At 46.8% G+C, this 22,158-nt stretch overlaps 6 protein-coding genes across 12 annotated transcripts; 4 read left to right on the top strand and 2 right to left on the bottom strand.

Annotated features, from left to right (window-relative positions):
- The first annotated feature begins 303 nt into the window (after window positions 1-303).
- On the top strand, window positions 304-1,628 carry Reg-2 (Rhythmically expressed gene 2). The gene is made up of 3 exons (XM_001352771.4): window positions 304-600; window positions 665-753; window positions 867-1,628. Exons 1-3 carry the CDS (start codon window positions 443-445, stop codon window positions 1,400-1,402), a joined length of 783 nt encoding a protein of 260 aa, XP_001352807.1. The 5' UTR covers window positions 304-442; the 3' UTR covers window positions 1,403-1,628.
- On the bottom strand, window positions 1,379-2,348 carry RsfS312 (ribosomal silencing factor RsfS-like protein, 312). The gene is made up of 3 exons (XM_001352772.4): window positions 1,998-2,348; window positions 1,683-1,943; window positions 1,379-1,616 (listed from the first exon to the last, which is right to left on the bottom strand). The coding sequence occupies exons 1-3, from the start codon at window positions 2,287-2,289 to the stop codon at window positions 1,432-1,434; spliced, it is 738 nt and encodes a 245-aa protein (XP_001352808.2). The 5' UTR covers window positions 2,290-2,348; the 3' UTR covers window positions 1,379-1,431.
- A 1,000-nt stretch (window positions 2,349-3,348) lies between these two features.
- Window positions 3,349-11,550, top strand: Ptp61F (Protein tyrosine phosphatase 61F). 2 transcript variants are annotated; one of them, XM_015188380.2, is made up of 7 exons: window positions 3,349-3,608; window positions 7,554-7,727; window positions 7,796-8,058; window positions 8,131-8,497; window positions 8,673-9,250; window positions 9,315-9,440; window positions 11,412-11,550. In XM_015188380.2, exons 1-7 carry the CDS (start codon window positions 3,480-3,482, stop codon window positions 11,458-11,460), a joined length of 1,686 nt encoding a protein of 561 aa, XP_015043866.1. In that variant the 5' UTR covers window positions 3,349-3,479; the 3' UTR covers window positions 11,461-11,550. The 2 variants fall into 2 exon arrangements, with proteins under 2 accessions (XP_015043866.1, XP_001352809.2); XM_001352773.4 differs by lacking the exon at window positions 11,412-11,550 and having other exon boundaries at window positions 9,315-11,326.
- An 816-nt stretch (window positions 11,551-12,366) lies between these two features.
- TSG101 (tumor susceptibility gene 101) lies at window positions 12,367-14,380 on the top strand. Its single transcript, XM_033381655.1, has 7 exons — window positions 12,367-12,559; window positions 12,683-12,767; window positions 12,831-12,896; window positions 12,965-13,243; window positions 13,308-13,522; window positions 13,585-13,934; window positions 13,999-14,380. Exons 1-7 carry the CDS (start codon window positions 12,515-12,517, stop codon window positions 14,183-14,185), a joined length of 1,227 nt encoding a protein of 408 aa, XP_033237546.1. The 5' UTR covers window positions 12,367-12,514; the 3' UTR covers window positions 14,186-14,380.
- kud (oligosaccharyltransferase subunit 5 kud) lies at window positions 14,367-14,859 on the bottom strand. The gene is made up of 2 exons (XM_001352774.4): window positions 14,749-14,859; window positions 14,367-14,683 (listed from the first exon to the last, which is right to left on the bottom strand). Exon 2 carries the CDS (start codon window positions 14,680-14,682, stop codon window positions 14,431-14,433), a length of 252 nt encoding a protein of 83 aa, XP_001352810.2. The 5' UTR covers window position 14,683; window positions 14,749-14,859; the 3' UTR covers window positions 14,367-14,430.
- A 357-nt stretch (window positions 14,860-15,216) lies between these two features.
- Window positions 15,217-22,155, top strand: Zcchc7 (Zinc finger CCHC-type containing 7). Of its 6 annotated transcripts, XM_033381651.1 has the most exons (7): window positions 15,217-15,373; window positions 15,437-15,740; window positions 16,625-18,697; window positions 18,762-18,958; window positions 19,028-19,165; window positions 19,226-21,391; window positions 21,500-22,155. In XM_033381651.1, the coding sequence occupies exons 1-7, from the start codon at window positions 15,365-15,367 to the stop codon at window positions 21,998-22,000; spliced, it is 5,388 nt and encodes a 1,795-aa protein (XP_033237542.1). In that variant the 5' UTR covers window positions 15,217-15,364; the 3' UTR covers window positions 22,001-22,155. The 6 variants fall into 6 exon arrangements, with proteins under 6 accessions (XP_033237542.1, XP_033237541.1, XP_033237540.1 ...); XM_033381650.1 differs by having other exon boundaries at window positions 16,631-18,697; window positions 19,226-22,155; XM_033381649.1 differs by having other exon boundaries at window positions 19,226-22,155.
- Window positions 22,156-22,158: the final 3 nt, after the last annotated feature.

Raw genomic sequence — 22,158 nt, 5'->3', positions numbered from 1 at the left:
CGAGTCTGTACTATCTATTATAATGATGTTTGCACAGCGAGTAATCAGTGCAGATTGCCAGTCAATAATAATATGACACCAACGACACCCAAGATAAGCACATCATCCCTGTGGGGCCACGAAATGAACGAACCCCACTGCCATTAATCTGCGCACACAAACACATGCTCGCTGCGAACACAGGGGCATTATTTCAAACGTTTCGCAGCTGCTTTGCTGCTACTAGCCTAGCTGATAAGAGCCACTCCGACAACTGGAAGCGGGCGGCGGAACGGATCGTATCGGATCGGCTTTCAGTCATTGAAAGTGTATATACAAAACAATAACAGCCAGCAGCTCACGTAGTACGCCGGCAGTTTTCATTCGCGAACAAACGTCCAACAGACCAAGAGCGTCCAAAAGCCAAGTCGATATTCTGTTGAGGACAGTCCACAGACCGGAGATGCGCAGCTTAAACCGCTTTCGTCTCATCACCTTCGACGTGACTAACACGTTGTTGCAGTTTCGCACTAGTCCGGGCAAGCAGTATGGCGAGATCGGAGCTCTGTTTGGAGCGCGCTGTGATAACAACGAGCTCGCCAAGAACTTCAAGGCCAACTGGTGAGTTTTCCTCCTCCTGTCTGAGGGAGCATCCTCCTAAGTAATGGAAAATCCTTCTTTTCAGGTACAAAATGAATCGGGATTATCCAAACTTTGGTCGGGACACAAAGCCACCGCTGGAGTGGCAGCAGTGGTGGCGTCAGCTGATAGCAGGTTCGTGTGTGTCTGTGTCGAGTGCTCAGCTCTGTGATAAACAGAAAAACCTTGTTCCAAAGTGCAAACTCTCGATGGTCGCACTCTACTAATACATGATTATAATACATTAGGTACCTTCTCGGAGAGTGGAGCTGCCATCCCAACGGAGAAGCTGACCAACTTCTCAAACCATCTGCTGGAGCTGTACAAGACATCCATTTGCTGGCAGCCCTGCAATGGCAGCGTTGAGCTATTGCAGCATCTGCGCAAGGAGCTGAAGCCGAACAAATGCAAGCTGGGGGTCATAGCAAACTTTGATCCCCGTCTGCCGGCCCTACTGCAGAACACCAAGCTGGACCAGTACTTGGACTTTGCGCTCACCTCGTACGAGGCGCAGGCAGAGAAGCCGGACCCATTGATATTCCAGCGGGCTATGGAGGAGTCGGGCCTAAAGCACCTGAAACCGGAGGAGTGTCTGCATGTGGGCGATGGTCCCACCACAGACTATCTGGCCGCCAAAGAGCTGGGTTGGCATGCAGCGCTGGTGCACGAGAAGAGCTACTCGTACTTGATGAAGAAGTACGGCGAAGATATCGACCGGGACCACGTCTTTCCCAGCCTGTACGACTTTCACAAAAAGATCTCAGATGGTGCTGTGGTCTGGTGACCACAGTCATTGTATTTCTTATGCCAAGCCTATTTCAACGTTTCTTCCTTTTGCTGCTCTTCGACTGGGGGAGGGACCTGGGCCATGAACAAATCGCCATAGGGATTGTGCGGCTTTTGGCTCTCGCGATCGTACTTGGGGCCGATGGCCCACAGCGACTCCAGATCATACTCCTCCCTGGCCCTTGGTGAAAATATATGCAATGCAATGTTGCCTGAAAATTATACTCAAATCGTTAACTTGGGGATAGCTTGGGAATATTCGGGATTCAGAGACTTACCCAAATCCATGGCCATCCAGTCGCGACTCTTATCGCCCTCGATGCGGGGCAGAATGTCACCTTTGGTGCGCTTGATCTTGAACATGCGACGCACAAACTCCGCCGTGGATATCATGTGTCGGTAGCTGCGTCCACTGCACACCACCAGGTGATCCACATACTTGAGATCCTCGGGTACGTAGCATACGAAAATATCGTCCACATTCTCCTTGCGCAGCAGTTCCACCAAGTCCTCGATATCAAACACTCCACGAATGCCCCCTGTGAGAGGAAATTTTTGTTTAATTTGGATTATTTATGAATGCAACAACTTACTCTTCAGGTTCAAGCCATAGTACTGATCTAGAGCTGCGTCCGACTCATCTGGCAGATGTTGTTCCTGGTGGCGTGCCTCTTCCACATCGAAAATCTCGGGGGCCTCATCATCGCGGAAAACTTTGTATTTGTTCTGCACGCCGCCGACCAGAGTCTGGAAGGGATTCCCTTGTGACTTCTTGGTTTTCGACGGCTCCGTTGGTGGCGTGGAGAACTCGTGGTGGAAACACCTCAAAACGGGTACGCTGAGGCGTTTATCATGAATTAAACGAAACACGCGAGAGATCAACATATTTTAATTATTAAATAACACGCGTTAGTGGTGGGTGATGTTATTTATCGGTCAAATATACTGTCTGACCCATCGAAATATACCGAAACATACCATCTCTTTTTAAAACTATACCGTAAATGATGTTTTATTATTATAATATTATTAAATAAACATAAATAAATCTAAGTGAGTATAAATTATGTGCGTGACAACTTTGCGAGAATAAAAAATTATATTACATGTATTTATTATAGGTAAAATATAGTCTAAAGAGTAAAAATATAATTTAACTGATACGTTTCTAGATTCAACACGTTATATTCTGCTAGTACACTTTTATCTGGTGGCAAAATTGTCCTGAAATAAGATAAGGAATAAAAAATAAGCCCCATAGAGGATTGTAGCTCTTGAATACTCAAGAGTACTTGAGTAGCTCTTAGAAAAGTAGTTGAATGTTTCTATTACGTTGGCTTTGGATTTCTTCGTTGCCCTGGCATATCGTATCAAGATTGAGACAGTTTTTTTAAAAAACTATGTATATCCTTTTAAATTGTTTTATCGTTCTTGAATCAGCTGAGAAAATCAGCTGAGAATTTGTAGTTTTATTGAGCTAATGCAAAATGTAGAAGGTCACACTGGTTGTAAAACGTCCACACTGCTCGGAATTTGTAACTGTGAGTGAAATACATTTCGAGGGCTTTTTGCACTTTATATAAGCTGATCTAGATGCACGGGGTAAAAACAAAAAAAAATTTGATTTAAAATAAGCTAAATAGCGATTAATAAAAGAAAAGTAAAGCGAGAAGTAAAGTACTGCTCTCTCCTGCGACGAAAAAATGAGTCGTAATTTTGAATGGGCTATAAAAAGGGGTATGGAAGACAGGCAAAAACATCCAAAGCAAATTGCAAGTTCGTACGAACCCTCACCTAGCGTTTGAGCACAACATACCTTGTAGACTAAATCGGCAAGGTAAATTAAGCAAGTAGGGTGGGTTTTACCTTTCATGCGTTGCATTTTTGGGCCGAGTTGCCCGTTGTCCACACCCTCTTTTTCCGTCCGTTATGTAGCATGTAGCAAATGTGTAGTAGTTATTTATAAAAATTTAGCGTGCGTAAAATTCAAGCGTGACACGGTCGGTCACAACGCCGCCTGACTCCAAATTATAAGTTAAATTTGCGACAAAACGAAGGAAACAAAACAGTGCACAATGAGTGAGCAGAAAACAAGTGGGTCGCCGTCCCCAACGACCACAAAGGATAACGCGGCCGCCAGGCAGAAAATCGAAACGGAATATAACAATAAAAAGACTGGATCGGGCTGGCATCGCTTCTACAAGGTAAAAACAACAACAACACCAATGACGGGCTACTGCTGTTGCTGTTGCAGTGAGAAGGGAGAATAATTGCACCACTTTCAAGAACAGTGGAGAAAAAGCAATGGTTTGGCGACTCCAGGAAGGAGGATGCACGTAGCAGCAGCGACAGCCTGGCAGGAGTCACAAACGTGTACACAAAAATTTGTATTGTATTCCTTTTCGATTCGATTTCCACGAAAATGTGATGAGTGCGCAAAAGGCTTCTGCAGATGCCTCCACCACCAACACACATGCATATCTAAATGGGAGAATGTGTGTGTGTGTAGGCACGCCGCCTCTGGCCCCACTGTTGTCATGTGAGCGTGAATGTGTGTGTGCCAGTTTGGTTGTGTTGGTGGCTGTTGCTCCGTCTTTGGTTATAAGTGGTCCCCAGCCTGGCTCAAACAGCATTTGACCAAAAAAAAAAAACAGAATAAAGTGTACAAACAGATTCTCACACACATGCATAGACCTATGCACGTTCATACACAGCTACAGCTACAGTGACAGCTCTGCTCACCTGCTGCACTCTGCTTTGAATTTGGCTGCAGCTCAAACAACAGTACTTGCGTGGTGTGCGTGTGTGTGTTTTAGAGAGTGTGTGTTTGCATATTTATGCTGTTTCTGGTGTTTCTCTCTTTTTGAGAGATGCTGTTCCCAGCGTTCCCCCATTCTTTACACCTCTGCTTCCCCCCTTTTGAAACTTTTATGATTAGCCGACTTCCCGTCTCTTTTTATTTTCTTTTTCTAATAATTATTGATAGGCCTCTGCCCCCTAGTATATTGGGTTTTGGTTCCGCGAATTTTGGGGCCCATAACTGAAAGGCGGGTTTTTCCAGGAAACAATTTTTGCATTTTGCTTTGTTTTGATTGCTGGACGTTTGTTGATATAGGAGTTAAGTGATTGGGAGGAAGGGAGGGAGGACACTTTGACAAGCTTATTTTTATCGCAACGCATGAATTGTGCGAGGACTGTTAGGGGGAGGGGGGGTTAGACTAGCTTTTTTCCACTTGGGAACTATTCCAATACACACACACACACACACACACACAAACATATGTATGGACACTCTATCCAGTTACACACACACTCGCACGCATCTCTCGCCAAGGGGCACAAAGGGCATGCGTCTGGTTTTGAGTCTTTCTTTGGGTTTCTTCTTGTTGCTGTGGCTGTTCCTGCTCCTCACTGCTCTTTCTTCTGGTTCATTGCTGGCAGTTTCTGCTTTATAGCCAGTTCCGGCGAAATGTGTCTTCAGCTGCTGCCGCTGCTTGGAAGAGCTCTGCCATGGCCAGGCAGGCACTCACTTGAATTGGGATTTCACGGAATTCAGCTTCGCAGTTAGGAAGAGGATGCCTCTATCTGTGTGCATGCGTGTCTGTTAGCTTGTGTGTGTGTGTGTCTGTGTGTGTGTATCTTCCTTTATGGCCTCGCAATGGCATCCTTTTGTGCCCAGCGGAGGATAATCTAATTTTCCAACTAACTGAAAGGAGTCGTCCCTGCACCACAACACGACAACAAACAACACAAATTATGTGTCGCAAAACAAATTGTTTTTTTCGGTGGAACATCGCATCCCCGTGGATGATATTTCTATTGAAATCTTCCGTAAAATACAAAAACAAAAAAAAATGACGCATTCAAGTTTTTGTTATGCTTTTTGCGCACTTGGCGTATAATCATTTCCATTGAACGCACTCCACTCCCGTTATGCTTCCCGCTCTCTCTCTCTCTCTCTCTCTCTCTCTGTCTTTTTGGAATGGATCCGCATCCAGTCTATCATCTTACACCTTGCCAGCCGCATTCACTCATCCATCCATTCCATCCATTCCCTCCTTCCACTGTTCCATCCATCCTTCCATTATGACAACCGCCGTGAAGTGTGACGTTGTGTCGAGGAGGGGGGGCGCTGGTGGTCGGGGGCGTGTTGCAATTATGCTCTGCATGCATGCAACGCTTTTTGTTTTGTTTTGTTTTGCTTGGCTTTTCTTTCGAGAAATACAATTCTTTGCACGCTTTGAAAATTCAAGACGGACCCCATCTACTCCTCTCTCCCCCCCCTCTCTGGTATTTCTCAATTCTCCTTCTCGTGTGTTTGTTTGCCTGTGTGTTGGTGCGTGCTTATAGCTTTAAACGGTAGAAGGGTCACCTGGATAATCAAGAAGCATAAAATAACTGTTGCTGCTTCGGCCACAAGTTGGTTAGGAAAGAACCAGTCGATCTCTAATAGATCTATTAAGTACGAAATATTGAATAATGGATCAGTAGGTGATTTCCAATGGGTGTACCCGTGTATAGGATATAGAAGAGATTCCTTAGATTCTTAGCTAGTCTCTCAGTTGAAAAGGTATCACAGTCGTAGCTCGATTCACTGTGTGGAAAATGCATTCATTTTTAAAGACAATATGAAAACAAAACGTTCATAATATAGCTATTTTGAATGAGATATAATTGTCATGGGAATGAACAGTCCAGTCCTACCATAAGCTTCCATCAACCAAAGCCCAGCTTCGAGTCATTTTTTCTGCGTTCGATATCATGATCTTTGCATTTCCGAGACTTTTTCTCACATATTCTCACGTGACATGTGATAACTCATCATAACCATACTCGTACATCTCTCTTTTTATAACAAGTGGTTCAAAATAATATGAATCATTTGCAAATGATGTTGCACACTTTTGTCCTTTCCCCAAGGGATTATCAATTATTGTGATAATCGGAAATCCCTCTTGGGCATTTTTTTGTGCCTGTAATAAACATTTCACTTGAATGTTCTGCTTATCGGACATTGCTCCGCTGATTGCGTAAGAGGGTCCAAAATGTATTTCATAAGAGGAAAAGTACATGCAATCAATGGATCCCAGGGCTCTCTCGGCTGATTCACACACACACACACACACACACACACACACTACCCCTACACTACCCCACACAATGAAAAATGGACAATTAACAACTGCTTTTTGGCGAACTGTAATCATCGAGAACGTCACTCGGCAAAGTTACTCATACCGAAAGCGCAGCATATTTGATGGAGTATGTGCCGTCTGATTACGAGCAGCTGGGTATGGTATCTGGGATGGCAACCAACCACACACCCATCAGCATATGCTCCACTCGTACATGCCATAAGCGGGGCTTGAGATGCACTTGTCACCGTGTGGATTGGCGCCATTGACCCTGTTTGCTGTTCTATTTGATGGTGCTGCTGAATGGTTCGATTCGTTTACAGCTGTGCCATCAATTGTATATTCAGAAACACACATTCGGCTGATAGAGCCGGCCGCAAGCAGCCAAAGCGGCCAAAGATAATGCCATTAACGACAGAACAGGCAGGGCAGCAGTCATCGTTGCCTGGCTAATTAGTCATGGCCGGTTTGTCAGCTGGGTGGGTGCCTCTGCCCCTGTCTCTGCCTCTGCCTCCGTGCCGTGCCGTGCCTCTATCTATTTAACTGGTAGGATGGGTGATGGTGCCATTGGTGATGGGTTAGGCCCACCGCTTAAAGAGAAATGCGACCAACTTCTGTTCATATATGTATGTATGCATGTACATATGTGGGATGAGTCAGTGGCCGGGGGCAGCCCTCCACACATGATAAAAGATATTGGATTTCTGTTGAATTACAAGAAAAATCCATGCGCTTTGAAACACTATACATGGAATATTGTGGTATATTTGAAATAAGCTCAAAGAATGTGATGAGTCGAGTATACATATATAGTAATTTGAATATCAGTTCACATGATTTTAATTAACTTATATTTTTGCCCCCCATTCGGTGCTGTCAATTCCTTCAACTATCCGTTATATGCCAGAGTCTGCTGTGGCCAATCTCTATCTCCTTTATTGTTGTTATTGTTTCCGGCAAAAGCACACGTATTAGCACATAAAGTCTAATCGGTCCAATTTGAATTTTTTCTAGGAAATCTCTGAGAAATGTGATCGCGGGGCAAAAGAGCAACAGTTTAGTACGCTGGAATCGGAGCGGTCACAGAACCGAGGCTTGAATCGATATAGGGATGTGAATCCTTATGATCACTCGCGGATTGTTCTAAAGCGCGGCAGTGTGGACTACATCAATGCCAATCTGGTGAAGGTAAGCGCAGTCATTTGCCTTCTTTTCAATCAGAGGTCTAAGGATGATTTCTACATCCATTCGTTTAGCTTGAGCGTGCCGATCGCCAGTACATACTGACCCAGGGACCCTTGGAAGATACTGTGGGGCACTTCTGGCTGATGGTCTGGGAGCAAAAGTCCAGCGCCATTCTCATGCTCAATAAGCTTATGGAGAAGAAGCAGATCAAATGCCACCTGTACTGGCCGAATCAGCTCGGACCGGAGAAGGCCCTCAAGCTGCCCAACGTTCAGCTCACCGTGGAGCTTGTGCGCTGCGAGACGTATCAGAACTTTGTACGGCGGTGGTTCAAGTGAGTGGCTAAGTGGCTGGCCCCTAAAGGAGGAAAAACTAATTTGATAAAAACCTTCCCCGCCACCCACAGATTAACCGATCTCGAAACGCAGAAGAGCCGCGAGGTGATGCAGTTCCACTACATCACATGGCCAGATTTTGGCATTCCCAGTTCGCCAGATGCATTCCTGAAATTCTTGCAGCAAGTACGTGACTCTGGCTGCCTCAGCAACGACGTCGGTCCGGCCGTGGTGCACTGCAGTGCCGGCATTGGTCGCTCGGGCACTTTCTGCCTGGTTGACTGTTGCCTCGTGCTCGTGGACAAGCACGGGGAGTGCAATGTGTCGCAGGTTCTGTGCGAGCTGCGCAGCTACCGCATGGGACTGATACAGACATCCGACCAGCTGGACTTTTCCTATCAGGCCATCATCGAGGGCATCAAGAAACTGAACGATCCCGTATGTATGCGCTCGCAGCGGCCGGCGTGCGGGAGCTGGACTTGGTGTTGGATGCTGGCTGGGCGTCAGTCCGCTGCCAAGCGCCGCCGTTTACAGTGGAGATTCTTCTCTGTGCTTAGGCGTTAGACTAATCCGAAATTCTCTCTTCTCTCTCTCTCTTTTCTCGCTTTTGCAGAGCTTTCTCGACGCTAAGGAACCAATCATTGGCAATGAGACAGATACACATGCACAGGATGAGCTGCCGCCACCGCTGCCGCCTCGGACACATTCACTGAATTTACCGCTGGCCCCCAACGCGGGCGGAGTTCTCTCGCTAAACATGCGAGCCGCCCAATCCAATGGCGAGGAGGTGGCTGCCGAAAACATTGGCGACAAGCCCTCGGTGCTGAGCAGCAAGGATGCACTGAACAATTTTATCAATCAGCACGAGATCATCAACGCTGAGGTGGCCGACAGTCTGCGTCCCTTGCCGCCGTTGCCGTCTAGACCTTTAAGGTCGTTGCAGGAGTCAGATAGCGATGAGGATTACGACCTGGATGAGGAAGACGATGACGATGATGATGACGAAGAGGACGACGATGTTGACGAGGAGTACGAGACCATTAATGAGCTTGATGTGGAGCCCGTCAATGGAAATGTATCGACGACGACACCCCAAGCCGATGATGTGAATGCCAACAGCGAGAAGCCAGCAGCACCTGCCGAACAGCACAAGGCCAATGGTATTGACACAGCGGGCCAGACTCCAGCGAGGTAATACAAATGATGATGGAAACCACTCTGGGATTCTGTCCTAACCTTTTCGTTTTATTTTCAGTCCTGAGAACGAGCTAAAGCGACGAAAACGCACCGAACAGCAGGCCCATCTGCAGAAGCAAATCAACAACATGAAAAGGAAGCTGCGGGAGAGCGAGGACAACCAGAAGGCGTCAAAAAAAGGAAGGTCATTACTCACATATATTGCGGCTGGTGTTGTGGTGGGCGTGATTTGCGCATACGCATACACGAAGCTAGGTTAAGTGCCCACCCCCCATCCCCAGTCCCACCTACCCACTAAGTAGATGTAGACCTAGCCATTGAGTAGGCATTAGTAGCAATAGCAGTATGACGCCCGTTGCCGCGGGACACCGATCCTCGGCAGCTCGCCACGAGCGTCACGAACGTCACGCGTCGGGTCGCATTGTGAGTCTCTCATCGAGCCTCGGGCTAACATCTAATGTCAGCACGGATCGGATTGGATCGCCTCGCAACGCAATCATCCCGACGATTGGGTTGAAAGAACGATACGATACACATAATGCATATATATTAGGGAATTTTTTTACGAGTATATGAAATACAAAACAAACGAAGAAAGAAGCAAGAGCAAAAGTAAAAACTAAGCGAAAATCGGGTAGAAATCACGTAACAAGTAGATTTTGCGCAATAGACTGACATTTTAGATCAAATTTATTTTTTTCATTTTAATAATGGAAATACTTAAATAACAAAACCCCGAAGAGAACCCCGGAAACCCAGACTTCCTGCACATATTATAGTTTTCGACACCCCGCACATACCCCTACACCAACACCAACACCCAAATCCAAATCCGAAATCCACCCAAATCACATCCTTCGCTCGCTATGCAATAAAAATTGATTCAATTCACGAATCCTATATCTATTATATTTACGAGCCACGATCCAGACAGACACACACGCCCACGCGCTTCACTTGTTGTTGTACAGCAATTTCTTATCGCATACGACTTACATATGTATGTACAATTATTTATGAAGATTTACGTGAAGATCAAACACTTGTTGTAGTAGTACCATGGCAAACAAACGAAATGCAGCAATGTGCCAAAAAAGGAAAGCAAAAAGAGAAAACGAACATAAGAACAATGTGAAAAGCCCCTTCATGACTTTAAATTATACTTTGCTCCGGATCCCTTCCTTTCCCACATTTTAATTGTTGTTTTTAACGATTTATCATACAATGCACCCTACAAAAACGAAAGGAAGAAAGAACGAACGAAGAAATGCAGCGCCATTGAAGCAATAATAAAAAGTAATGCAAAATAGCACAAAAAACTACGAGTAAAACACTATGATTATGATATATCTACATATATACATATATATACGATACGTGTAGGTTTTGCTATAGCAAAATCATTTATATATTTTTTTTTTTTTGTATTCTACTATAAACGAAACGAAAAATTATAAGGAATCAGAATCAGAATGAGAACCGGGAGAACTATACAATGGTTTTCCCCCCATAGATTAAGTGTGTATGTCCCGTAGAACTAGAACCGCAGAATAGAAAGAGAACGAATGCGTGCAAGAATACCTACCATAAGAGTTATTTTTTATATATGTGTAATCCACAATTTATCGAAGAATTCAACTAACCAGATGCTGCAGAGAAACTACATTAAACAGAGACGGACATTAAATAAACGAAAGAAAGTGCAATGACACGCAATGGCTGAATAAAAAGTGGAATGGAATCGGATGATCAGTGGAGCGAAGTTGAGAGAGAGGGATAACTTTTATAAACTTAAACTAATAAACGAAAAATACATATTTATATAAAGTATATTTAACGAGTAACAACATGAACAATACCTATAGTAATGCCTAGTTAACTGAACAATTGGTTAAGTACACACACAAACATACGAAATCCCCCCACTCCCACAACACAACACACCACACCACACCACACAACGAACCACACACGCAATACAACAATATAAGCCTATATGAGAGATGAACGAACAGAGAGAAGTGAGAGAAAGTATTCAAATAAAGCTATATATGTATAAGACACCAAGAATTGAGCCTCTTCTATGCTATGCCGAGTACTTTTTTATTTATTTATTACGATTCATAACTCCTCGTTTTCATCTGTTTGATTTCAGACGCGATAACAACAGAAACAGAAGTCACAAAATGTGCAAGAAATCGTAACTGCCCATCTCATGCACAGACCATCAAGACCAGCACCAACACAAAGAATCAAAATTAACATATCACTTGACATAATATAATTGTAGATTTTATTGCAGAAATAAACATAATTATAAATTCTAGATTCGTAAATCATTTTAAGTGCAACGGCTTTTGCCGATAGTTCCACACATCGATTGGTCTTGTCTGCAAGTGTGCGACCACTAACCATAACATATATCGATGTGTTGAGTTGAATCACTAACCATACAGTATATACACTATATATATATATAGTATATACACTATACTGTATGGTTGGTTAGTGGTTGAATGTATATTTCATAAATGTCACCAATCTATTAAATTGCATTGTTTAATGTATAGTAAAGAACCTCGGGTATAAAAACATCCATATACAGGTTTTTGAATTTTTGTTTATTTCACTGGATCCCATCCATATCCTTGTCACTCATTCACTTTCAAACAGGCGCAATTCCAGCGATTATCTAGTCGATAGTATCGATAGCATCGTCCCGTAACATTGGAACGGAATGAAGAAAGGATATTTTATAGTTGAGGAATTGTTTGTTATCCAAGGCTAGCTTTTAAAGCTATCTCAACTAAATTTTCCTTTTTTTAGTTTTCTTACAGAGACCAAGAGCCCATGGGCAGAGAACGATTAGCCCATTGTCGACCAGCGAGTATTAAAATAAAATCAACGAAAATTATGAACAATTAAGAATTCTAGCGCAGCTCTGGTGAAAAATATCGTGGTCTTTTTTTAAGTGAAGATAAATTATTTGTATTGTCTGTTTAACTGAAGTTGTTCTCCTGTTTTAATAATGGGGGCTTAAGTGGCCCAACAATCCAGTAATAGTATCCTGTATGGGTTAGTGGTGTGATGTGACCATCGATATACTGAACTGTCAGAAACCGATTAGTACTCGATACTTCAATACATCAAAAAGTACTCAGTTCTGCACTTTTGTTTTTGTTCAGCAAATTTCGTATAAATTCTCAACTTTGGGCCAGGTGTAGCGGGCAATTTGTCTCACAATCTCATTTTAGAATAATGCCTGCTGTCGAGGAAGCGAAAATAATCAAATTTCTATCCAAGGTATGTCACGCAGATGAGTCATTGTCGAGGGGCATCTCCCCACTTTGTGACTCTCGGGAAACTTGTTTGTCTAATTTCGCATGCAACGCAATTAACGACGTGTGTCCTTTTTTTTGCTTGCAGTATAAATATGTCGACGTCACTAAGAAAGATGTGATAGATGTTGTCACAACGTACCGAAGTCTGACCTACGACCTGCAAAAGTTTGGTAAGTCTATACCGCCTGATAGCAGCATCCAATTAACAATTTTCCCCGTCTACCCTTCGCCAGTGTTCAATGATGGAAGCTATAAAGATCTGTTTACCCTGCAGGGCACCATACCGGTTGTCTACAAAAGTAATTTTTGCACTTAGTCCAATTCGAGGCTCTGATTATGATGGAAATTATATTTGTATATTCAATAGATAACACCTACTACATTCCCATATGTATATGGCTGATGGACACTCATCCGCAGAACGCGCCTATGTGCTTTGTGAAGCCCACACCTAACATGCACATAAAGGTGTCCATGTATGTGGATCACAATGGAAAAGTATATCTGCCGTACTTGCACGACTGGCAGCCGAACTCTTCGGATCTGCTATCCCTTATACAGGTCATGATTGTGACATTCGGCGACCATCCGCCAGTGTACTCGAATCCCAAGGAACAGCAAATGGCTATGCCATATCCACCAAATGGTGAGTGGGTGTTTAAGTTATACCGAAAATCTCACATCTAATTGGATTCCGTTCTGCCATCTAGCTTACATGCAACAATCGGGAGGTGCTGGGGCCAGCAACTCCTTTCTGCCTTATCCTACAGCCAGTGGTGCGAGCGGTGGCAACTTTCCGCCCTATCCGACAGGTGCTAATTTCGGACCCTATCCACCAGGCGGATCGGGGGGCAATGCCGCCGGCTATCCGCCCTACATGAATTTCCCACAACAGCCTGGCAGTTACCCACCTGCTGGGGGCTACGTAAGAATCTTATTTGAAATGGAAAATGTATTTCAGTTTCAATGATTGTGTGACTTTTTTAGAACCCATCGGCGATTCCCAACTCTACGGGCACCATTACCGAGGAGCACATCAAGGCTTCACTCATCAGCGCTGTCGAGGATAAGCTTCGTCGTCGCATACAGGAGAAGGTTAATCAGTATCAAGCCGAAATCGAAACGCTGAATCGCACCAAACAGGAATTGGTCGAGGGCAGCACGAAGATTGATTCCATCATATCGCGCCTCGAGCGCGAGCAGGTGGACCTGCAGAAGAACATTAACGTATTACGCGACAAGGAGCAGGAGTTGGAGAAGAGTCTGGAGACGCTCGAGAATGCAGAAGCCATTGATCCGGACGAGGCCGTGACCACAACGGCACCACTTTACAGACAGTGAGTCCAATCTAGTTGCATTCCAAGTTATCCTTGTTTGTAATTTGTTTGTGCTCTATTTCAGATTACTCAATGCCTATGCCGACGAGGCTGCCACAGAGGATGCCATTTATTATCTGGGCGAGGGTTTGCGCGGCGGGGTCATCGATCTGGAGACCTTCCTCAAACACGTCCGCACACTCTCGCGCAAACAGTTCATTTTGCGAGCCACAATGCAAAAGTGTAGACAAAAGGCTGGACTCGCCGGCTAGTTTCCGGATACGACGTCAATAATAGCTTCTTTTTTTTTCAATAAGCCGCAGTTATTATAATTTTTCGATTGATTGCAACTCTGGGGTGCATCAATACACATGATTGATATGTTAACATAATATATTCGATATTGTTTCAAGCGCAAATTAAATCTTTGAAATTACAATAAAAGGCCACACGTACGTTCACGCCCACGACAGGTCTTCTAGTTTATTTCTATAATGGAATGGTTATTGCCTTATTTTCATACGTAAATACCGACGGTGAGTAGAAGGAACACAATGCCAAAGCCGAGAAATATCGAGGCACACAAGCTAATCAGCAGTTCCTTAATCAGAGTCTTTTCCTTGGTGGTCTTCCGGGATACGACAAAGATGAAGAACCAGGCCGTGAAGAATGTTCCGATGGTGAGAAGCACGGTCGCGAGGTGGGGAAATACCGCTGGATTGATGGGCGAAACGTAGCGCTTCATGTTTTCAAACGAGACGGTGTCCATGCTGCAATAATCAAAATGTGCTTTAGTTTGACAGCCAACCCTTACTCTCTGGTTACTTCAATTTACTTTGTTATTTAAATCTTTATTTGTTAAAATCGACGCAAATCGTACGTGGCCGGCAGCTAGTGTTGTATTCAGTGTGACCGTGGACTTATCGATAAAGTATACGGTCTGACCCTCAGAAATATACCGTAAGTATACTGATCAAAAAGACAGCAAATTTCATACAATCCAATAAAAAGGTGTCCTAAAATTTGAAAATCTTTTAGAAAGCTGATTCATCAACCGGGTAGAACTATGTTTTTAGGGCTGAGGGTCCAAGTTAGCTAGTAATATTAAAACGAGGAATACAATATGATTTCCGATCATGGACAGAGAACAAACTTCACGAGAATTATGAAAATTGAAGAATTTTAACGCAGTTCAGGTGAAAGGATTATTTTTTTTCGCGATTTAGCTCAGGCTGGTCACCGGTTTGAAGATGGTTAACTGGGTTAAACTGTTAATTGGTTTTTTTAATTGGTATATTTTAAAAATGAGACAATATATTTCGGTATATTTTTGAGGGTCGGACGGTATATTTTATCGGTACCTCCGATACAATCACAAACGTGCTCTTCTCTCTTCTTATTATCAATGCGCAAGAATTGTAAAAAACAGAAAAAGAAAACAAAGACGCACGATGAGCGATGTATGTATCAATTTGTTGGAAAATAACATCGTTAATATATATATTCCCTACAACCCATTGTAGCTTGAGGACATGGACAGCGAGCGATTGAATGAGCTGGAGTCCATTCTCTACGCATCCATCCATTACAGCGATCATGGATCTGGCGAAACTGGTGCTGGTGAAATCTCACCTTCTGTGGCCGATCAGCAGCGAGCCGTGGATGCCCAATACATGCCGCCCCCGCCACAACAGCAGCAGAAACAGCCTCAGGCCCAGCGCATTGTCAGCAACAAACGTGTAATCAACAATGCAGTCGCAAAGCCACGCTACTGGGCGGAGGAAAAGGACGGTGCAGGCAGCATAGAAACTCAAAATGTATCCACAGGTGAGTAACTACTGAATGTTTTTCATCAAGATGGCCATAGAAATAGAGTCCCGTCCGGTTCGAAAATATATCCCCCAACTTTGGATTGCCTTCGAAATTCCACTTACGAATTCTCTGCTTTCGGCCATGAAGTATCTGCGTTCGTTGCTGGCTCTGGGGAGCACAACTCTGCGTATCCTCTTTGAGTGGTTGGGCCTGTTGAACCCCGTCACCCTGGTACTGGCCACGCTCAATCTGCTCTGCTTAGTAGTGTGGCTGGACTACCATTTCCGGCAATATGGCTGCGATCTACTCTTCTGGCAGAAGGAGCTGAGCCAGTTCCCCCACGAGTACATTCTCACGGGCATCTTGATGACGGCCGCGACCTATGTGCTGGTCTCAGTCGTGGACGTCGTTGTCTTTACGGCCCTGCTGCGTCGTAACTTGCGCGAGTTCAACAAGCCGCTCCTCCACTACGAGGAACGCTACCGACGATTCGTGTTGATACGCCTGGTGCGGCAGCTGGAGCACGCCCTTGTGATGCAGACACTCTCGGCCAATGCGAGCCATGTGGCGGTCAAGAACATGTGCGAGGCACAAAGGATGATCAAAGAGGCGATCAACATGTTTCGCACCTCGGTCAAGGTCCTACTGTGGCCGAACAGATCCGATCTGCATGAGGATCCGTTCATCCTCTACCACATAAACGAGGGCCAGCTGGAAGAGCTCAATGCACACGGCTATTGTTTGGGCGATGTGGATTCACTGGATCTGGGCAATCAGTATTTGAAATATTTGCTTAACCCTTTTTGGTATTGAAATTCTTGTTACTCTGACAATAAATTAAAAGTGGGTTTATTTTGATTTTGACTCATTCTAAGTAAACGTCACTTTTATATTTCAAGCTACTGATGTCACCTCGTCGTCAACGCCTAAGGAGGCAGAAAAGCCAAGTGGTCAGCATCAATCACTACAAAACAAAAAGGAAACATTAAACTCCCCAAAAACCCCCCAGCAGAAGCAACAAAATCAGCAAAGGGACAAGGCGAAGCTTTCCTCGAAGCAACTACCGAAGCCAGAACGGAAGGAAAAGGAGAATCCTTCACCAAAGCCACAGCCAAAAGCAGAACAGAGGAATAACAAGTGGAAGAGCTCTCCAAAGCCACAATTGAAAACAGAACAGAAGCCACAATCAGCACAGAAGCCCCAACCAGCACAGAAACCAAAAAGTCAACCCCGGCCACAACACGCCGATGATGAACCCGAGCGCTTTGACCAGAAACTACTAGTTGCCATACCTTCGAACTGGACGCCCAAAAAGCCAAAGGGAAAACAGCAGGTTAAACCCGAACCGGGACCCTTCACCAAGGCCAATCGCAAGCTGGTGCAAATGGAACGCCTCGCAGCCAAAAAGCAAAAGTCCAAACAGGCGCTGGCCAACAAGAAACAGCGCAAGCCATCAGAACCCGTGGAATTTGTTGATTTGGGCGAAACTTCCAATGATGATGACGATGATGATGTGATACTCGTGCCACTGCCACCTGTACCGGTGATCGATCTGGACACCAGCGACACGGAGCAGAACAGTCCAGCGGATCAATATCACGAGGAGAATGCCATGGACGCTGCCGATGTGGAAATGAGTATCTCGTGCATTACCCAGCCGGAGGCAGGAGCAGCCCCTTTAACGCCCCCACTGCACTCGCCGTGCAATTCGGTCTTGTCCAGCGATGATTTCATTGTCCAGAAGGACACGAGTCGCCTGCTGGAGGACAGGGCGCGAGCCACAGACGAGGATCTCCTGGTGCTGACGGAGAATGCCATCAGAGAGGCTGCCGGCCAGCAGGATATGGATATGGAGCAGCAGAAGCCAGAGGTTGAAGTAGACGAAAACGTAGATGCACCTGTAGGGGCTGACCAAGCGGCCGAAACCTCCTCCGAGTACGAGTTTGTGCCGCCCTCGCGGCTGGAGGAAATCAAGTTGAATTATCGCGTCGATGATCACCAACAGTTCCGGGCCCTGGATGTCTACGAAAGCGAATCAGATCTCACCGAGAGCGGCATCTACTCCAAGGCCAAGGCAAAGGCCACGCCCACTATCATACGCAGCGTGGAGTCGCCCTCGGACAGCTCCGATATCGAGGAGGTCGTGGATCCGAACGTGAACAAGATGAAGCGCCTGCGCAAGCGTCGCTCGTCAAGCACAAACCAAAGCCAGTCCGAGCCCAACAACGACGATGACGAGGACGACACCGACAGCGAGGATGACGTGCAGCCCACAGGAGTGCCGGGCCTTGCCCGTGGCATGGCAGTGGAGCGTTGCAAGCGCAAGATTCGCCGCATCAGCGCTCGCCGTAACTCAGAGGATATTCAAAGGGGAGCGGCATATCCACGGATTGCAAATCTTAAGGCAATACACGAGTCTAGCTCCAATTCGGGTTCGGAGGATGATCTGCCCAGTGCTCGGGCCATTGCAGAGCGTCTTCTGCAGCAGGAGCAGGGAAAGGAAAGGGGACAGCAACAACAAGAGGTACAAAAGCTCCGCGAAGCACAACGCGATGATCGGATGGAAATTCTTTCAATTGGCACCGATGCAGACTCCGAAAATGAGGCAGAGTTCAACAATGCCGTCTCCGATCGCCTATTGGCGATCTTCGAGCGCATTGATGCCGACCACACATGCAAGTCACCTGAAGCGGAAGTTTCCGCTGACATTGGTCTTTCGGATAACGAGGAGCCTTTCCAATATGCCGCAGACACTACAATGCCAACGGAGGACTATCTTCCAGAGGAGGAGGAGGAGCAGATTGAAGCAGAGCCATCGATCAAAGTGGAACACAATCTCGCAAAGCTGACAGACGAGCCTCCGCTTACGGGAGGGCAACTTGTTGGCTGGAATGAGGAGATGTGCTGCTTCTACAACGACAGCTGGCACGGCGAGAACTTCAATGTCCAGAAAATCCAAAGATCCATGAATGGTAAGCATTTGGTGAGGACACAAACACTAAAGAACAGTCAGACCTCATATTTCTTTCATTAAAGCGCGCCTGCAGTGGAGAATCCTTAATGAGGACCGATATCCGGTCGTTCGTCCTCGCTCACGCGCCAAATGCACCAACTGCGCCGAGATGGGTCACATGAGATCCAAGTGCCCGCGTCCACGCAAGCCGCTCGTCTGTCACATGTGCGGCCAGGCGGGGCATGCCGAACCACGCTGCCCCAATGCCATCTGTTTGGGTGTAAGACACGGAAATCACTTGTGCGTTAAGATCACAAATTCAATCGAGTTTCCTTGGCTTTCTTTACAGTGCGGCGCCAAACAGGCCACCTATGTGCAGCAGTGCAACAAGTGCTCATTCCACAGTCGACTCATCTGCCAGCTGTGCAGGATGCGGGGCCATGGTGTGGACCTTTGCCCGGACAAGTGGCGTCGCTATCATTCAACGGTAAGCGGAGAAACCCAACTAAACGATCCCTCGATTAAAGCATTCCTTCTCTTCCATTAGATCCGCTCAAATGTGGCACTGCAGAGCAATGTCCAGTGGAACTCGAAGCAGTGCAGCTTCTGCGCCGGACGGGGCCATCTCTTCGAGAACTGCCGCCAGCGCATTGGGGATTTTCGCAGCCAAACGTATGTCTCTCATATTGTGTCGCATCAGAAGAGCTACAAGGATCGCAGCGGAAATCTAGGCTATTTGGGGGACCTCCCGGCGTTCTATGCCAACAATACCCCCTTTAGCTTCGTGTGGAGCGATCCGAACATCCCCAAGAACAGCTACTATGCCAGATTCCTCACTCGGGCAAACCTCGTCCAGCCACTGAGCACAAGCCGAAAGGCCACACCCCTTACACCCCTGGAAATGATCCCTTCTAAAGGTTATACCCACGACTATGTGCCGAATGCCCAGGCGAAGGCTGCTCGAGGGCAAGTCGTAGCCGCAGAGGAAACAGCAGTCAAAAAGAACACGCCTGTAGCATATAAGATACCAGCGCCAGCCCCTGAATCAGAGCCGGCCCCAGAACCAGAGCAGGCCCCAGAACCAGAGCAGGCCCCAGAAACAAAGGAGGTCCCAGAACCAGAGGAGGTCCTAGAACCAGATAAGGCCCCGGAACCAGAGGAGGTCGCAAAATCAGAGGAAGCCCCAGAACCGGAGCAGAGTAATGAAGTCGAGGAGACCATCCAAGAAGACTCACAAGTCCCGATACAGCGTGAGGAGATCTCCACCAGTTTCGAGGCGCAGCCAGAGGAACCTTTCAAACTGATTGCCAGCACCAGCAGACCATCTGTGGGCGTCCATGAGCTGGACTCGGACTCGAATTACAGCTTCTCCGAGCACTTTGAGATGCCCACGTCGACGACAAGCGAGGAGACGAACATACCAATGGTGGAAACTCGCAAGAATAGCCTTCCCATGGGTCCCATGCCCGATGTTATACCTTTGTCCAACGACAATGACGATGATTTCCACATCTCCTCCAACAGCCAAGGCATCTCGATGTGCGTCAACAGCAGGCAGATGGAGAGGATGGATGACAGTGCGAACGAAGAGATGCCGGATGTATCCTGCGAGGGAAAGATCATCATGGCCCGCGACCTGTCCGAGTACTTGTTCAGTCCGGAGGGATGGAAGTTTCTTGTCGAGACGTCTAAGCAATGCCAAGTGACTGTGCGCATGGACTTGAAGGAGTATGGCTATGTTCTGGTGATCTACGGACGGCGAATTCATCAGGAAGAGCTGCAACTAAAACTGCTGCACCGTCATCAGGATGTCAAGCGCAAGAGTGCCGAGTTCCAGAGCCAAAAGCCACCGAAACGCGTTGATGTCCTAATCCGCTTCCTAAGGGACGGCATTAACAGCCTCAACAGTAAACTGGGCAATGCCAAGGCCCTTTATAGGACCATCAAGCAGCGGGAGAGCTTAAACACTAAGAATGGTTTCAAAATGGCGGAGAAGAAGCGGCGCCTGCTTAACATGATCCTCGTGGGGCAAGCAGGTCTAGAGAACGGCGACTTGCACTTGGATCAACTGCTGGTGCTTTTGCAGAACCTAATTACCGATTTCTCGCCCGATGACAATGCCTCGCCGGCGATGCGCACCGAAATCGAAGACCACTGGCGCATGATTTTCACCGCCTATCCCCATCCCAAGTATGATAAACTTTTGGAGGCCTATGAAAGCTTAGATCTGAAGAATCGCCTGCCTTCGCTGAACATAGATCCAGCTCTCTTAGGACTGCCGCCGCTTCAAATGGGAAGGGGCCAGCCGACGCCTCAGCCAACCAACAAGCGGGACGTATCCCCCATCCCGCCGCCACCAACCTGGCAGCACATGGCACCGCCACCACCGCCCAAGCAGAACGCGAAGGAACAGCGTCCATTCGGAGCAGGACAACCCCAAAGGCAGCAACGCCCAGCCGCAGGACAGCCCCAACAGCAGCATCGTCCTGGAAACGGACAACCCCAACAGCAACAGCGTTCAGGAATGGGACAGCCCCAACAGAAACAACGACAAGGAGCAGGAAAACCTCAACAGCAGCAACGTCCAGGAGCAGGACAACAGCAGCAACGTCCAGGAGGGGCAGGACAGCCCCAAAAGCAACAACGTACTGCAGCAGCAGGACATTTGCAACAGCAGCAACGTCCAGGAGCTGGACAACTACCACAGCACCAGCAGCAGCAACGTCCAGGAGCAGGACAACTACCACAGCACCAGCGTCCAGGAGCAGGACAACTACCACAGCACCAGCAGCAGCAACGTCCAGGAGCAGGACAACTACCACAGTACCAGCAGTACCAGCGTCCAGGAGCTGGAACACCACAACAGCAGCAGCGTCCAGGAGCCGGACAACAGCAGCAGCGTCTAGGAGCGGGACAACAGCAGCAGCGTTTTGGAGCGGGACAACAGCAGCAGCGTCCAGGATCGGGACAACAGCATCAGCAGCAACCGAAACGAGGCCAGTTCATACAGATGCCCTTCAACAATCCCCAGCAACGAGCTCGGGCCGATCTTCAGCTCCGCAGCGGCGCCAATCCAGACCATCAGTTCGCCCGACTCCTGGGCGAAGTGAAACCGAATGCGCGTGGCTTGGATGCCAACAAGCCGTCGGTTTTCTGGTCGCGCGAGTCGATGCAGTACATCGACGATCTGTTCAAGATTACATCTCGGCCGGATATGCGGGTGCGACTGAATCGTGTGCTCCAACGAGCCCAGCATGGCGCACTGTCGCACAACGACTACCGCGCTGTGATCGATCTACACTTGCTACTGTCGAATCAATGAGTGCTACTCAAAGGGGGGAATCTCTTATAAGGGGAATGGGAATGACGATGATTAAAATTGTTTAACAAAATCCACCAATTTAAAGAATGGGTATCTGAAAGATATTACCCAGAGCAGAATAACCGAATGAATGAATAAATAACTGACTAATTTCACTC

Source organism: Drosophila pseudoobscura, chromosome X (genome assembly GCF_009870125.1).
Source record: "Drosophila pseudoobscura strain MV-25-SWS-2005 chromosome X, UCI_Dpse_MV25, whole genome shotgun sequence".
NCBI classification, from domain to species: domain Eukaryota; kingdom Metazoa; phylum Arthropoda; class Insecta; order Diptera; family Drosophilidae; genus Drosophila; species Drosophila pseudoobscura.
Note: the sequence above shows the minus strand (reverse complement) of the source record. Positions and strands in the feature narration are given on the sequence as shown.